The 18,379-nt window shown below is 45.0% G+C and overlaps 1 protein-coding gene across 2 annotated transcripts in view; it reads right to left on the minus strand.

The window, feature by feature from the left end:
• LOC138267757 (AP-1 complex subunit mu-1) overlaps window positions 1-18,379 on the minus strand; it is a 132,612-nt gene that overhangs the window by 91,799 nt on the left and 22,434 nt on the right. For both annotated transcript variants that reach the window (XM_069216944.1, XM_069216945.1), the window contains exon 2: window positions 2,972-3,128. In XM_069216944.1, the coding sequence (XP_069073045.1) occupies window positions 2,972-3,128 (157 nt within the window). The remainder of the gene's footprint in view (window positions 1-2,971; window positions 3,129-18,379) is intronic.

Below are 18,379 nucleotides of genomic sequence, written 5' to 3' on the forward strand. Positions count from 1 at the left end.
CATTTGCAATAACGTTGAGACTCTCGTAGTAATGCATAATTTGAATCTTCTCAACCCCACAGCCTGCTGCCAATCAAATCAAAGATAAAGACCCACAAATGCATAAAGAATACGTGCTGTACGACCGGACGTCATAGGAACCAGGCAGGAATGCCCCATCACCTTTCAAGAACTAAGAGTCCCCACCTATGGCCCAAAGCAGGTGACCCTTGGGTGTTGTTTTGGATCTATCTTAGCAGTGCCATAAACACTGAGCAGCATCTGTAGCCAGTGAGTCCATGTGAAATGGTTTCTTGCGCACAAAATACACTGTCATACCTGACGCAAGGTCAGCAGAGAGGTCAAATGCTGAGGCAGCTTCTATGGTGTTTTGTGATAGAATGCGATCCCAAACTCTCGCACCCCTAGGCAGTATTCCGGTTTGCTGGAGGCAGACGGGACAAGTCAGCAATTACAAAGAGCTTTACTCTATAGTGCTCAATCCTGCACATTTCACAGCACAGAACCTATTGTAATGAATCCAGACTTTAAAGCGTGCCACCTCCAACATCTCTTTATAGAAGACAGGTCATTCAAGTCACTGCCCTCTTATGCCCGAAGATGCCTAAAATAGGAGACAAGAATCCATAAGTAGAGGCATTGTGGGGATGATGGCACCTAATTTCCTATCACTACGTATTTTTCTCATTAATGCATCAAACTTATTCTGCAAGCCAAGACTTACCCAAACACCGGATTGACAGTGGCAACTATGAGAGCACTGATTTTAAAGTATGTCCATGTCACAAAATAAGCAAACATTAGTACTCCAGATTTTGTCCAGGTTTGTAGGAGTCCTCTGTTGCAACACACCATTTGTAGTAACCATTTTCCTCAAGAGCACTTAAGGTGCTTCTTTAAAGTTCTCGTCCCTTCTTTGAAGGGACATCTCAGCTTTCCCCCACCACATCCAGTAGTAAACAAATGGCTGTACCTCAAAAATGGTCCAGGTTTGTGTCATTTGAGAAAGTATGTATGGACAAGTTCGGCTTCGAAACCCGCTCAAAAGGCTGCAAACTAGAACGATGCCATCTCGGTTACAGTCTCAAAACAAAGCAAACTTTCTACTGAGCCCTTCCACATCTACATGGATTCTGCTGCACAACCTGGATATCCCAGTCAAAGCCATGCAGAGGACATACAGGTGTACCTTAAGATTACAAAAGAACAGGACACGTCCAGAAGGGTATTGTGGATACAGAAGACTGAACTGTAACTCTACCCTAAACTGAGCCCTCACAAGAGAGCCCCTCTATTTGTCAGCCTCCCTCTAGAGATCACCTATTCATAACTGGGTCAACTGCCCCCTACTAAACCCAATAACACTCACAACTATAGGTTTCTGGAGTTAATGCTACCACATTGCCAATATGTTAAGGTGCACATGTCCAGATACATGAGCTCCTAAAATAAGAAAAATGTAGATGCCAGCCTATGACCTCTAGACAGAGGTGTGGGCGCAAATCTTACCCAGATGGCATCATAGAAATAAGGAAGAAGTAGAGTTGGCTAATCAAAGCCACCCAACACACAGCACTCTGCTAGACATTGGACCCGCAAGTCTGATCGCAACAACACCGGTCCTTATCGCCTTTTACTGGCATAATATTAAAGTGCAGTCCACTGTTAAAACAGACTGCACATTTTTTAGCACATTCAACAGTTTTATAAAGTGCAACTGCAATGAGAAGGCTTAAGAGCACTGTATGTGACGCAGCCGAGGTACAGGTCAGAAACTGAACACTATAGAGAATTTCAAATGAAAATACCCAAAAACAGTGAGATTCGCCAAATTGGAGGATTAATACAATATGGGTGTAGCTTAGGCCCCGGAGACAGAAGCAATGCGCTTTCACCAATGTCCTGACGGGCAGCGGGTTATTAGGGAGTTCAAAGGTTGCAGCACCCAGAGGTTTTGGATTTCTGAGACCTTTCTGTCTGGGTGAATACACTCATTTAAATTTGACTCTTGCCTAGATTGGACACTTGTGTAAGCCCCTCAGAACTATGGAAATGTGTCCAGATTTTCTCTTAGTGGAGGTGAAGCGGATGTGGCATGGAGAGCACCTGTCATCAGTGAGAGAAATGGAATACCCGCAAGAAGGTTGTGCACCTTCAAGCTGAAAAACTATCAGTGCACCAGTTTTCCATTGGATAATGGGAAGAAGATACTTAGTTTTCTGGAATGAACATACATGAGGATTGTGGTCCCAGATCCATCCAGTTAAGACCCGAGAGGTACAAAATAATAATTGAACAATGTCAGGTCAGTATGGAGTCTTGGGAGACGCAGTCTGCAAAGTTCTCGATGTAATGCAGAACCTGTTTAATCTGCTTTGACGTGGGTTGGATGCACACGGCCCTGTGCCTGTCATTCTGCATGAAACATTCCTCAATGTCTCTGAACAGGATAAGAAAGGAAGTATATGTACACAGCATGTATGGCAGACGTATATCTGCAACCTTCGCATACAACTCTTTGGATGTGTGAGAACATTCTCATCATGCGAGCTGATCGAGTTAACTTGACAGGTTCCTGCCTCATCCAGCAGCATACAGTGGTTAGTCAAGGTTACACCTTGGAACGTGCACTAGTTTCATGCGTTGAACGACCAATTAATCCTTTAACAGGAAGCATCACTACGTAATATCCCCTTCACGGTGTAAACCTGGCAATTTGGACATCTGTTTGAACTTGCTCTACAGTTGTGCTTCAACTCATGAGGTGGGCATTCCCTTGGACCCTTTCCACTGCATGCCTCCCCTTCGGATTGGTTCACCTGTTCAGGTATTTGGGGAGGGCAAGGACTTTATATACCTGGTGTGTGTGTGAGTTTGTTTTTGTTTGTTTTTGCAAGGATGACACCCTCCCCTACATAGGCCTCTTTCTGAACAAAATGATTATACCCAAAAACATCAACTGAAAGGATACGATATAAATTGTTGTGTTTGATCCACATAAAACGAACTCCTCCATGACCTAGAATGGGCGAGAGGGCGCCCTCCTCTTCCTTCTCCATGAGGATAGGCATGAAGTGCTCCACCTCTGACATGTCCACATCTCCGCGGTAATTTCGACAAATGAGCACCTGAAAGAAAACGCAGAACCGGCACTGTTCAGGTAAAAAGGCACAATGTTTTAAAGTAGCATTCTTCAGCAGCTGCAGCAGGTAACAAAAGTGCAAAGGAAAGAAAATTATTTAAACGACTAGATAAATCGCACAATCTTAAACGTGCAGGACTAATTGATTATATTTAACCAGTCATTGCTAAAAGAAGAAAACCTACATCGTCTACGGTGCTCTCAACAGGCCTAATGCACGCATTTCATATGTAGCATCGTAAAAGTGTTTGCACAGATCAGTAATACACCTGGGCACACAAATACTGGCATTAAGTGGCGACGTGAAAATGTACTTCAGCCAGCACAGCGAGTCCAGAAGGGCATGAAATGTTCCAAAGGAACAAACTGCATTGCCCCGGCATACTCAACCTTAACCGCCGCGAAAACAGCACACTGAGAATCAAATCACGGGCCACTTGTCTCTGACAAAATAAAAGTAGCAACGCACATTCCACATTATATGCAGATATCTGAATCTCTAGTACATCTCAGCACAGGTCCGTTCAGTAGGACTGGGACCTCTTGAAATGTTCTAGTCGGAGGCGTGCTGCTCCCATCACTGATACTGAATTAAATGTGGAACGGGTTTGGCTTTTAATTGCATTCTTCATGGTAATCTCAGTGCGTAGAGCATCACAACCAGCTTCCAGGGATCATAAACTTGCATTTCAGAGCACGGACTTCCAGGCAGAGATCCAGTAAACCACCTCTGCTCATTCCTGATCCTTTCCTCATCCCATACTAGACAAACGCCTACACCTATCAAGCCACAAGCTCAACTCGGCATCACTCAGACAATGGCACTTTGTGCTAGTTCACACCATCCAGGCATGAAGATGCTCCTCTGATGGAAACAGGCACTTTACCATCAGTTGTTTGTCGCGTCAGGCCTGAGGGTATCCGGCCTTAGAAGCAGATGTTTCTTCTGAATAGTAGAACTTTATCCCTAGGTGTAGGCGTTTCTAATGTATGCATCGCAAGTATGTGCAAGTATGTGCAAGCCCAGGGGTGGATTTGTGCACCTACAAACAAAATGAAATTTTATGTGGAGATGCCTCCTCTGAATCATTCAAACTGAGGCCGGCCGCGATCCTTTGCTATTTCCCATCCTCCAACCATAGTTATGCCACGTTTTTATTTGTGCACGTTTGAAAGCATCTACGTGGTGTGTAACCACTTTTCAACAAGAGCTCGAGAGACGTCCAGGATCAACAAATGATCGCACTAGCGCCCGGGTTCCAGGCTCCAAGCTAGCCACATTGTTCCAGACACTGAGGAAGGCCCCTGCTTTACTGCTCCCTGCGCGACGGAGCTGTGGGCATTAGCAAATCAAGACAACTAGGAACTAGAGGAACTCCCTCTCAACCGGCAGTAGCTCTCTGGAGCCACTGAATGAGATGTATATCCTCCAATTCTCATACCCATGCCCAAACAGGCGCTACGGACCGCAGGCAGCCATAGCGCAAGAACCTGAGGCATGCTGGTCAGACCTCAACCCATCCAGCATGCACGAAGATCAGAGGCCCAATAAGGGTCTTATGAAGGAGGGGGAAAGAAAAAACAGTTGTCACTACGAGATGACCATCAACTGGCTTAGTGGGACTATTCAGATGCCAATATGGGCAAATGTAAGGAGGCCTGGCAGGTGAATGAGAGGAGAAGTGGTGCCCTGAGAGCCAGCAAGTGATGATGTTCGCACAAACCAGAACAGAATAATTGTCCACAGAGGTTGTGGGAGCTGGGAATATGCAGCTAGAAGCTTCAGATCTCATCGGAAGGTGGGCTAGTAAAAAGTGTCTCCCCTTGCCTAGGGCAACTTGAACTATTGAGAAGAAGCCAAGGCAGAAGAACAGAGAAATCAAACAAGGCGCTGACATTCTCTGAAGGCTTAAATCTATTCATTTCTTTGTCAGGCAGCATTTTTTTACAGCATAAATACGAACAAACACCTAATACCAAAATAGCAGAACATATCAAAAACACATAATTCACGTTTCTTTGATTCTCACACATTTAGCGAAATAAAAAGAAATGTCAAAAAAGATCATTATGCAAGATTCTAGAATATATTTTAATCTAGGAGCTGTAAAGAGATTTACTAAAGAAACCTCACATCACAATCACATTTTTACACTTTGCTGAGATCAGCTGAACAGTGATTATTTAAGCAAGAAACCTGGAACCTATTACCCACCAATTCTGAAAACGTGCTCACTTTGTACAACCTGAACAATGCTGACAACATGCAGTTTTAATAATGAAAAATTCCACATAGTATAATTGAAAATGTATTAGTTAAAGGATGGAGCACGCGTTATTCAACTGAGACCTGTAAGCCCGACACGCTGCCGTCTTCACAATTCAGCAGCCCCACAAACTTCTCTTGTGGACTCCGGAATATGGCATCTCCAACCTTTGATTGGGCCCACGACCCATTTGTGTTCGACTCTTTCTCAAGGCCAACAGGGGCTGCAGCATTCTCTGATGCCCGTTTTACACAGCTTTAAAGCTCTTGCAAATGTTCTGTTACTTCCTTGACTGATTAATCATCTATTTGAAAAGCAACGGTCTCCTGAAACTCAACGGCTGCAGTGAATCAGAATGAGGAAGTAGATGAGTTTTCAGAAGCTTCCAGAAATGAGAGGGGATCACTTGAGGGCCTGGTCTCAGGGTCCAAGTCTCAGCCGTGAGATAAGCAAACCCTTTTGTTGGCTGGATCCCAGAAAAGATTGTCCTACGGAGCCCCCAACTACAGCTCCTGATGGGACTATGGAGAAAAACTCTTGAAGTATCTTGACAGGATTCTTTGTTATACTATTCCACACCTCACAGGAAATGTGAACAATATTCCCTGGAAATAGATCTTCCTGCTTTGTTTTTTTAAACATCTTTATATTTAAAAAAGTAAAAACAGATAGCATTATTTGGTTAATAAAAGCATTCCTTCTAGTTGGCCAGATGATAATCTAAACACCTGCAAAGCAGATGTACAGATGGTGGCAATGTGGATCTGAATAGGTTTTCATTATTCTTCTGCCATCACACTTGACTCGAAGCTTCTCCTTGGGAAGCCTAGAAAAAGAAGCTTTGCTGCCGCAACACCCAAGTTCATTTGAGGAGCAAGATATGTAAACTGCCATATTAAAGGAATGACTTTCCATTGCAAAGGTAGGGCGGAATGAGGAAATCACACAGACCGCCCACTGCCCACCAGTACACAATCTCAAAGCCTCATGTGCTGTACATTATCTTCAGTACGTTCTCATCTTGGTGGCAACACTCCCACACGCAACCTCCAATCAGCCGATCTCGCCCTAGCCACAGTCCCCCACATCCAACGCACCACCACAGGAGGCAGGTCTTTCTCCAACCTCGCCCCCAAAACCTGAAACTCCCTCCTCACCGACCTTCGCAAAACCAAAGACCTCCTGGTCTTCAGAAAGAACCTCAAGACACGGTTGTTCAATCAGTGACCCTCCCTCCCCCCCCCCCCTTCTCCCAGTGCCTTGAGACCCTCACGGGTGAGTAGCAAGCTCTACACATTTTTTTGATTGATTGAACACCAACCCAGTCTTGGGTGACTTCCTCTTGAATGACGACCAAGCTATATGTAATTATGGGTTTTATTTCACTGTCATGATGTTGGGCTTTTTTCATTGCGAATTTAAGGCAGTCAATTTTTACTTTTTTGAGTGAAAGGCCAAAAACGGGTGCAACATGGGTAAGATATTTTCTTCACTTGGTAACCTCCTACAAAACTACAATTAATTCATTATTCTGTGTTTCAGAAACAGCTTCATATTGAAAACACACTGAAGAAAGACTGCACACTACTAAGGCAGTTGCCTTACCCCCTTTGTCGCCACATCACCATTAACACATGATGAAGCAAATACTTTTTTAAATTGTAAAAAATAAAAAAAATAAAAAACTAAGATCTCGGGTTTCAGGGATGTTTACGAAACACCGATATTGTTGACAGCAAGAACATTTAGTGTACTGAAAAAACAAAGCACATTTTTCAAACAGATGTAATAGCAACATCGAGATCTGCAACCTCAAAAATGAGGAAATGAAACATGGATGTTTAGGCAATGGAGCACGCACCGCTTGGGCATTTCACAATTTGTGCAACTGTCTTTATTAATGAAGTGTTTAGAACAAGAAAACATGCAACCTGGACGTTTTAGCAAGTTGTATTCAAAGCACGAAACAAACAAAAAAAAAAAAAAGAAAATCACAGGACTCCTCCTAGGATGGAGCTGAATGTCAATGTCCAAGCAGGCCCTGTCCACCTCTGCAACACGAGTGGCCCCTGGTCCAGCCCCTTCAATGGGCAGGGTGCCCAGAGGTCTCTACCTGGTGTTGGCTTAGGGTGGGATGTGTCACAGCGTTTACACTTCATGAACACGTGTACACAGTTCCTTGTGGAAACATAGGAAACTGCAACGCTAACAATTATGATCGGAAGCATGCAGTCACAAGAAAGAGATGGTTGACCATTCCAAAGGTGCATGTGTATATACATCTATTGTGATATACATATGAGAACGACGTATTGATGGGAACTGTCCAACCAGCATTGGCATAGCCAACAGATCTCGCTTTTAGGACCTTATGGGTAGTCAGCCATGCAGCACATTAGTCTGGGGGCCACAACATCTACTGTTACTTCACATGCCACTGGTTCTTGTTTCTGATCGATTCAAGTAAATCCAATTCTTTAAATTCGGGAGGCAAAAGAAAATTGCAAACAAGGAAGCAGATGCCTCTAAATAAGGCTGACTTTATATATCTACTTTCCCACTCCCTAAACAAATTCTGTGACAATATGAATCGTGATGACATTTGTTTCAAACTTGTCCGTAGGAAGTACACATTAAATGAATCTGAACTGCTGGAAAATAACCTTGTAACATTCCATTCCGGTACTTCTTTTTAGCTTTAATGGACAACTAAAGAAATGCAGAGCAATGCATGTGGTTATGTTTAATTCAAACATTTCAACCATCAACATTTTTATTTTGTTATATTTGCTACTCTTAGGTGACGCAGGGGAAATACAGGTATTTCTGAAGGCAGGGGGCATAACTTACACTAGAAAAGGGATCTGAGGTGCACCACATTCATTGGTCCAAATAATGCCAAAACTGGTCAGAAGCTGCTTATGTTCTCGTTTGCAGGTGATGTCGCCTGGCTAGCCTCTTCTGTGGTGGGATCTAAAATGATCTCCATAGGACCAGTAATGGTCCATAATCAGACTGAGCATTAACGGTGAGGACCATACAATCTTGAGCAATGTTAATGAGTAATAATAATACAAGCCTTTCGTTCATCTGATTTTTTAAATTTTGCTCTCCACTCCTAGCCTGGATCTTTCCAAACCATTGTGCTCTGTTGTCCATTTGGTTGAAATTACGAGAACCTATGTTAAAACGCTCAGTATACATTGGTTGCTTAGTAAAAATCAAGGACCTTCAATAAGAACAACCCAGTTACAAATAATCTCCACTGAGATTCCCCAGCGCTTTGCCATTACTTGTTCTGCTTTAAGTAGCTGAGTTGTTTGCCGTTAAGCGCATGTGTGTCCCTCAATGTGTGTGGGCAAATGAATGACCGTGTTGATAAATTTAAAATTGCCTCTCAGACTTCTCAATCAGAGTCCCGACAACCCATGTTATAGACTAGTTTTCAGTAATATTGTCTCACTTCCCCTTACTGATTTCCCTTGTTCTCAATTCCTCTAGAATACCCCCTAATCAAATGAATGGTGGCGCCACGCAAAAGAAAGCCCAATTATCTTCACTAAAATTAAATTACACAAGGACAAATTCATTTTCTGTTTATAAGCATGGTGAAATTAAGTGATTTGCCTAAAATCACAGGATGTTGAGAGGACGCCAAGACTCGAACCCGGTCCACCAGTTCTAAAAGTCAGCAGCTCTGCCCAATAAACCACATTATCTCCTTGCAAGGAAGGACACCTTTACTCTTGGGAAACTTGTTTGTGAAGAAAATGAGCAGAGAGTGTAAAGTGAAGCCACATCTCCGAAGGTTTTCTTTTATATTGTGCATTTTGTTTACGGCATCAAGGGTGAAAGGAAAAAAACATTCTGTCTGCACAAATGTGTTTCTGATATCTGCACACTGCCTTTCCTGTAAATGTGATAATTTAGAAGCTGGTAAGCATGGTGAGGGAGGAGTGTGGCATTTTGAAACAGCGGACAATGCGGGGGGGGGGGACAAAAATCGAACAGGGGTTATCTCCTAATCGAATTAACGCAGTGGCGCAGAAAAGAATGCCCAGTTATTTTCACTAAAAACCGAGTAAAGTGCAGAACTTTTTTTTTAGGTTCATAATAGTCACATGCGTGTCTTGCAGTTACAGCTTGAATTGGCAGAAATCAAATTAAAACAGGCAAGGATTATTATTTTCTTTTTTGCAGTTTTATATTGCCAAAATACAAACCAAAGGCATTGGAGTGCTTTACAGAAGAAAAAATTAAGTTGCACAAGGACATAGGGAAATGAAGTGATTTGCCGAGAATCGAAGGATGTTGAGATGACGCAGAGATTCGAACCAAGCCCCGCAGTGCTAAAGTCAGCAGCTCTGCCCATTATGCCACATTGTCTACTCTCAATAGAGACCACCATTCCTTTTGGGTAAATTGTTTGTGAAGAAAATGAGTGAAGCCTCATCATTTCCACAAACTTACATTCATGTTTGAAACTGGGAGACAAACGCGTTAAGTAACAATACTACCTGGAAGGGAGACGATCAGCTTGCATTAAAAAAGCACTTTAATCTTTTACTGATACCGCTGTGGATTTGCATTTCGAGTTCAAGAGCAGAACAGATGTGAAAGCTCAGGCAAATGAGAGAGTGCACCTGTACTCACTGAGCAGCAGAGCACCCCATCACAGCAACTCCAATCGGAGAACAACAGCTGGTCTTTTCTGGCTTGGGAGGAGGTGGGAGGGATGAATGCTGCAATAAAGCGCAAACAGCAACGGGCCTGAAGCTGAACACACACCCACAGTGTAACACAAGAAGAAAAATAATTAAAACAATGGTCCCCCAAAGGAACAGATAAACAACCAATGCGTAAAGATACAGTACTTGGTCCCTGCTCTGTGGGAGAAAACGAAATAGAAAAAGGAGGGACAAAGAGGAAGGACTGACCACTAGCAAGCAAGGATTTTTAAAGGACACTGAAACAAACAAAAAAAAACAGTGGGCGGGCTGTAAGCCCACAAAGTATATACTAAAGTATATACAACAGGTCTTCAAAGCTCGTCCTAGAAAGGGGGGATCCAAGTGATGGTAGAAGAAAATAAGCAACCTTAGAGATGCAGATTATGTCACAGACGTTTTCAAGTTATTAAGTTACCCTACTGCAATTTTAAACGTTTATTCCAACCATGTCACCCTTAAAGATCCTTTCAGGGCACGTACCCTCAGGACTGCTGAACTGCATAATTAGAAAGAGAAAAAAAATGTAATGCTTGTAACTGCTTTAGAAAAATACATAACATTCATGCCAAAGGGCAGTGTCGCATAAAGGCTCAAACATGCACTAACCACTGCTCAACTACAAAAGTTAGCCCCGAGTCGTCAATCAAAGTCCCATAATCATGGCTTCTTTCCATTGCTAGAGCACCCAGCAAATTGCAACCTACCCCTGATGAGTGACTTCCAGCCACATTTTGGACTGCAATGTGGGACTGAATTAACACTGCTTAAAATCAAGATGGACTTAGCTTCTTCTGCATGTGATGAAGGCCAAGCCTGTGAACTTATTCTACAGGATCTCTTAGCAGAATTTGTTACCAGAGATCACATTATGCTGATGGAGAGCACTGGACTGATTAAAGCATCTGCCATTTTCCATTTCTCATCCTTTGTAATCAATGCCTAACCTCTCAAAGTTATCATGCTTTCAAACCTATCAAAAGAGGACCTACTTTAGCTAAAAACACCCCTTGTTTGTTATGATGTTCCTCAAAGATTGGCCATCTCGATAACAGTATACCATCAAAATAGGCCCACTGACCTGAAAGCTATCACAACACCACCACCTATCCCTGTATGACACTCGTCTACCGCAAACAGTAAGAAGAATCTGAAGAACAACATCAAGAGGCAACAAAGACTTGAGGGGTGGGTCCAAGATGGCTGACAAATCTGGGTGTAATTCTGGTGGTTCAGGCTGGACTGCTCCCATGGGTAGCAGGGTCAAGACTGATATACACATGGCTGGGTGCAAACTGGGGTGGCATGGTGAACAAAAGAAAAATGGATTTAACCCAGATCTGTTACTGGGGCTGGAAAAGTTTCAGCACTCCGTCCATCTTCTCTTTGTGTGTTGCTATGTTTACCCTAAGTGGCCAGGGTATGCCCAAAAGTGAGTCCCTTGCTCAGTGTGCCACTGGATTCAAGCTAGCCTGGCTGATAAAACCGTTCCCAGGATGCTGGTTTCTGGTCCAGGGAGGACCTGGCCTGGTGGCTCAGGCTGGATTGTTCCCATGGGGAGCAGGGTCAAGACTGATTTGCACATAGCTGGGTCCAAACTGGGGTGGCATGCTGAGCAAAAGAACAATGGATTTAACCCAGATCTGTGACTGGGGGTGAATGTTTGCATTGTTCAGCACTCCGTCCATCATCTCTTGGTGTGATGCTAAGGAGTCAGAACCTCCCCCGCCCCCCTCACCCCAGGCAACTCTCGACAAAATTCTGGGGGCCATAGAAGATACATAAAAGTATATTATAGAAAGATAGTGGCATGGGGTCGGTTGAGCTGGACCTGCTTTGTGCAGACCATCATAACTTGGTGGAGAGGGTAAGAGACTGAAACATCCATTGCAGACCTACAACCCTCGCACTACAATATCAAAGGCCAACTCGCCCTTGTAACAGAACGGGGTGGAGGGCGCAGAAGACACCGAGGGCTTCAATAGGTGCCACAACATTTAAATGGTGGGACTTCCAGAGGTGGTCGAGGGAACAGGTAGGGTGACCTACCAAGAACCCCGGCTGAGGCCCATCACGGCTCCATCCCAGCTCTCACCCTTTTTTGCCTTGGAAAGAGCTCACAGAGTTCCTGCTCGCCTACTGGCCCCGGGCTGCCGATGCCGACCTGTGGTCGCCAAATACTTACACTACAGGGACCTTCAGCTGCAGTATGCAAGTGACGAGGGCCCATTCAAGGTGGAGAACTGTGAGGTCACACCGTTACCGGACTTCACTGCAGCAGTTCAGGCCATACAAGCTTCCTATTTCCTTATTTTTCCAGATAAATTGAAAATTATGATAGATGGCAAATCACACTTCTATTAGGATCCAGGAGAAGCCTGGTCATGGCTGGAAACCTACCGAGCTGGGACAGATAAACCTCGGCCTGGAGCTGAGAGCTCACAACCACGCCATCGGAAATGTCAGATCGTGAAGGAGCTACAAGGGAGAGCCCTAGCAAGGCCCACTCAAATGGAACCTGCACTGGATAAAGCAGCAGTGCTGTAGGCTGTGGCGTTGCTCACTGAGGCTGGGGCTTCTGATGCTGCTGATAGAAACGGTTCGGACTGCCAAATGGGCTCCTCAGACTCTGAATCCCTACACCTCGATGATTTAGACATGTCCAAGGTGACTCCTCAGATGGTAAAAACCATTGCTTGTATTGCCCATCTGCCACGCGGAGGCCCAGTCCTTCCAAGTGCAACACTTCTAGAGTGAGGGGCCGGAACACCCCCCTCGGAGACCGTGCTTTCCCCCTATTTCACTATCCCGGAGACCACGGATTGGTGATGCCAATAATTGCTGACTTCTTTCTTGTTTATGGTTTAGGTGGCAGGCCATTGCTGGGCTGCTCTGGGGTTCAGGAGTTGGGATGTTGGTTGTTTACTGTTGTTCGCTGCTATCCAGAAAGTGAAGATAGAGTGTTGGAGTGTCGAGGGGGGTGGTTGGGGGTGCTATGTTACACCCGAGTGATGACTCCTCTATAGCATGGCAATGTTTAATGCTTATAAACTCATGACTCAGAATTACGCGGGTTGGGTTCGGCAGCTAAGCACCACAAAATCTTGTTGTATATTAAGCAATGGGAGGGGGATGGGTAAGAGTGTGCATATTGCTGTCCTCCAGGAATCCCACCTCACTGCTGCTCATGACACTGCACCCGTCAGATAAGCGCACACTAATACCCACATGGAGGCTGCATTTGGCAGTACTGGAGGATACCTCCTTCAGGGACATGCTGGCAGATTGTATTACAGAATACTTTACCTCCAACTCAGGGATGGCGTCAAGTAGGGGTCTGAAACGTTTTTTTTTTGTTTTTGTTTTTTTTAAAGGTGGTTGTGAGGGGGCATTGCTTGACCAACACCGACACCTGCTAGCTAGGTCTTTTCCCTAGGCCCCCCCAGAGATGCTGAGAGTATATTTCTGGATCTGGCACTAGCATTAGTTAGACAGCGTGTCGTCATTGCGTGGAAAGCACCGGGTGGTCCCCAACTGGGCACTGAGGTGAGAGATGTTACACTCTGGGCCCCGGCAGAGGAGAGAGCCTTGATGCATGAAGAGGAAAGGGGACTCCAGTGCAGACCTATAGCACCCCATGGTCTGAAGTGATAGATAACTGGGAATCCCCCAAGCCTGTTGACAAGGTATCAGAGGGGGAGACTGAGGACCTGGTGGCGATGACTGGGACTAATCAAGAGCCAGACACACCGACCACGCAAGAAGACGAGAGCCAGTGAACTAAGGCCCCCAGGCTACATCCAAAGGGTCTGGCCCTGAGAAAACTGCTCTGCGACCCCTACCCTGCCCTGATTGGGACCAGCGGACTCCCTCCTTGCACCTGCCCCCTCCTGGAACACCCCCATAGGGGACTATAACTCTGTGCTTCCCCCCTCCGACACTGACCACACACTCCATGGAGGTAACAGAGCAGGCATGAACCTCATTATTGGTTACCATGTTCTTTTACATGTTTTCTGGTTTCTTTTCCTTTACTTAATTGCTTCTTTTGACCCTGATATCCTGATGGTATAACCCCATTCCCACCTTTTGCCTTATGGGACTATCTGATTTTAGAAGGGAAGCAAATGTTAACAGGAAATTACAAGTGACCTACCAGGTATGTCGACATTGTTGTTAGATTTTTAGACTGATGGACAAAAAGAACCTGGTTTGTACGAAATCCATATTTTGCCCAAATGTTTACAAAATACTAATAAAACAGAAGTGTTACTCCTCTTCAATTCATCTAGACTGATTCTGTGGGAATTTTGCAATGCCAGGCCAGAAGGTGCACGCTCTGGCATCCTGTTTGCTACTGGACGGCACAACCACCAAGAACTCACCCATTCACATGCTTAAAGGTCCCATCGCTTTAACTGACTCCCTTAAAAAGAAATAATCACTTTGCCACTAGCAGTGCAGATACTGATGCTCAACTACTGCAACATCACCTTTGCAGGGGTCCCAAACACTTAGCTCTCCAAAGAGCAGAAAATCAAGCGACAACTTATCTTTTTCCTGCAAAACAACTATCAGAGTAAGCCCACCTTGAAACTCCCATCAGTGGCTACACACATTAGGTTTCAATAGGACTATGTTTATCTAACACAAGTTCTTGCTTTGCTTCTGTAGAATCTGCATGATAGGCTTTTTAGTGTAAATATTGCCACAAGTGTTCTTGTCCACTCTGCTCAGCTTGAAGGCAATCTTGCCAGTTCTGTGAATTATTAACAGCAACTGTGAGGTAACATTTCCTTGTTCAACATGTTAGGTGGCCAGCCTATGAGATAACAGGATATTTAAATACAACCCACACTAATGTTTGGGATTTAAATTATAATATTCTATCTATCTGAGTTACCTACCTTCATGGCAATGTTTCTAATACATGTCTTAAACATCAGATAGACTAGTAAAAACACACACTGTAATAAATTATTATTATTTTTTTTTAAAAGGAGCGAACGCACCAATTCACATTGAGAGGTATAGTTTCCACCTTTACCATGCTAAATATTCCCTGGCAGGCCTGTGGTGCTCAAAATATTGCCCACATTGCTGAGAGTCGAATCCAAAGAATTGGTTTTAAGCACCTGTTGGTTGTCCTTTTTCTCTACTCAACTTTTTGAAGCTTGAAGAAGTCCTTCATGATGCAGTGGTGAGTTGTATTCAGAGAATGTTCCGTATGTTCGGCCTGAATGGCTCTAAGCATTTGCACTTGAGCCAAATTGTGCGTCCCATTCTCAAGGCCCTCCCAAATATGGTAATTTCACCTTGCGAGTTAGGTAAATGTCACACTAAAGGATATGAAGCCAAAATGAGTTCTCTGAAGCGCTTCTTAAAGCTAGTATCTTATACACTGGCCACAGTGGTCATAGTTACCTCGAAATTACTTGTGTTGATCCCCACAAAACGGCACAGGATATCCACAATTGTTCCAGCAGCAAACCAGTTAACTTGGATCATGTGAACTTGATAGCAGCCTAATCTGGTTTAGACATCCTCTGAACCCCAGTACTTCAAGCCACTTGGTGGCAAATTCTACTGGCTCAGCAGGCAACCATTACCTTTGCAGGGATGGCCAAACTATACCTTAAATGAACTAGCTCTCACAAAAGTAGGCCCAGGAACAAGAGTTTCAAAATTATAGGAAATACAGCTCTTCTAGTGTTCCTCTGATGTGCAGTAGAAAGTCTTTTTGCATGAGAAAATTTTCTTACAGCAATTCGTGAACATCACTTCTTGATCAAAGCTGATTTCAAAGTGTCTGTGAGCCATGTGCAGATTTTTAAAAGCCAGGAACAGCCAGGCACAATACTCACAGACTGCTAGGACTCCAATCAATGAGAATCCCAGAACTTAAAGGGACGGTCAGGTGTCAGAGGCATAGCAGACAGCACTGGGACTTAGGTGTAAGTAACATTACATCAAACATAACATCTTTGTTGATTTATATGAACTGTGCACGGTTGTTTGCAAAGTCTGCTTACTCTTTACTCTGCTGCCATGTGAGCTATATAGTGATGATTTAAAACAATCACTGTTCTGTTTCTCTGCCTTGTTTCTCTCTCATTAGATAACAACTAGCAATAGGCCTACCTGGCATAACAACCTACTTCTATGCAATGCAAGGCAGGTTTAATAAACAGCTGCTAAACCTTTTGTTACAAACTGTAGAAAGCTGGCTCTGTATATACTAGATCAAAATGAGATTAGTGTGCACAGAGTCCAGGGGTTCCTCAGAGGCTTAACAGAGGCTAAAGTAGAAAATACTAATGCTCTCTTTTGTGGCTGTGTGGTCGAGAGGTTAGGCTTATCAGAGGGTACTGCAAAGCATGTGTTGTACACACACAGAAATAGAAGAAACACACACTCAATGACTTAACTCCAGACCAATGGTTTTTATATAGCAAAAATGTATTTCTTAATTTATTTCTAGGACCGCAAGATTAAGGTTGTAGGTAAGTACATAAATTAACAAGTATTTCACATATGCACCAATAGCCCTTTGATAGGAATTGGTAAGTTGTACAGTTTTTTAATAAATGGCAATCATCTGTTTTCACAACAGTTCCTGGGCAGGGGGGGGGGGGGGGGGGGGGGGGGACAGTTGGCATGTTTTACAGGTAAGTACAACACTTACAGTTCCAGTCTCCAGGGGTTAGGAAGTCCATAGGTTGGGGTTCATGTTAACCCCAAACACCCACCACCAGCAACACGGGCTGGCCGGGTGCAGACCTCAAAGTTGAGGCAAATTTAACATGGGCTCCTATTGAGGCATGGCTCTTGGTTTCAGATCTGCTGGCAGTTAAGTACCCGCGTCTTCTGAGGGTGACCCGGGGGACTTAGGGGAGCACTTGGGGAGCCACAAGTAAACACCAAACTCAGACCCTCAATGGCCCAGGGGTGGCCGGGTGCAGCGTGCAGACAGTGTTGGGCTCCCAATGCTTTCCTATGAGGGGACCCCAGGAGTCACTTAGATGCTGCAGGCTGGGTCCAGGGGGTCGGATCGGGAAAACCACAGGCTGGACAAGTAGCAGGGCCACCTGCTGAACGTTGCTTCACCGTAGGTCAGGGTCTCTAACGCCTGGGGGCTGCGGGTGCAGTGTACCTTTAGGAGTCAGACATCTTTATCTGGAGCTTTCGCTGTAAGGTGGGGGGTCCTCTGAATTCACACTGAAGGCGTCGTCGTGGAGGGCAGGAGAGGAAAACCCAGGGTTGGCACTTACTCACAATTGCCTGGGGATCCTCTCTAGCCAGTTGAGCCACCTGGTCACGGGGCCATGGGCTTTGGTTGCAGAGTGGTCAGGACCCCCAGATCCGAGGAGGCTCTGAAGTCCTTAGATGTAGTTTCTTCTTGGACAGGGCCGCTGTCTATGAGAGTTCTTGGTCCTTTGTGATGCAGGGCAGTCCTCTGGAGCCTGGCAGAAGTCGCTGGTCCTGCAGGATGTGTTGCTTTCTTTTACGGGTTCTTTGAAGTAGGAGACAGGCCGGTAGGGCTGGGACCACGTCAGTTTTTGTCTTCCTTCTTCTCTGCTGGGGATTTCAGCCTAGCAGTCCTTCTTTCTTGTGAGGTCGCCAGGAATCTGACTTGGGTTCAGGGGAGCCTTTAAATCCTGGATTTAGGGGTGTTACAGGGGTCAGAGGGCAGTAACCAATGGCTACACCCTTCTTGTGTCCACTCTCTTTGGGGAGGGGGACACAAACCTAACCCTACTGGTCACTGTCCTCCAAACCAAGATGGAGGATTCTGGCTGGGGGCGCAATCACCTCACCTCTGAACACCTTAGGGGTGGTCACTCCTTCCTGCTTTCCCTAATTTTCCCATTTTCTTGCTGGACGTGCTGCCAAAAGTGGTGCTTCGTCTGCGGGGGGGCTGAACTCCACTAGCTGGGGTGCCCTGGGGCACTGTACCAAGAGGCCTGAGCCTTTGAGGCTCACCGCCAGGTGTTACAGTTCTTGCTGGGGGGGGGGGTATGAAGTACCTCCACCCAGTGTAGGCTTTGTTTCTGGCCACGAGAACCCAAAGGTTCTCACCCCATGTGGTCAGATACTCGTCTCTTAGTGGCAGGCTGGCACAGACCAGTTAGTCCTGCACTGAAGTATTGGGTAAAATACAGGGGGCATCTCTAAGATGCCCTCTGGATGTGTGGTTCGATAAATCCAACAGTGGCATCAGTGTGGGTTTATTGTGTTGAGAA

The sequence above is a fragment of the Pleurodeles waltl genome, chromosome 12, assembly GCF_031143425.1.
Source record: "Pleurodeles waltl isolate 20211129_DDA chromosome 12, aPleWal1.hap1.20221129, whole genome shotgun sequence".
Lineage (NCBI taxonomy): Eukaryota > Metazoa > Chordata > Amphibia > Caudata > Salamandridae > Pleurodeles > Pleurodeles waltl.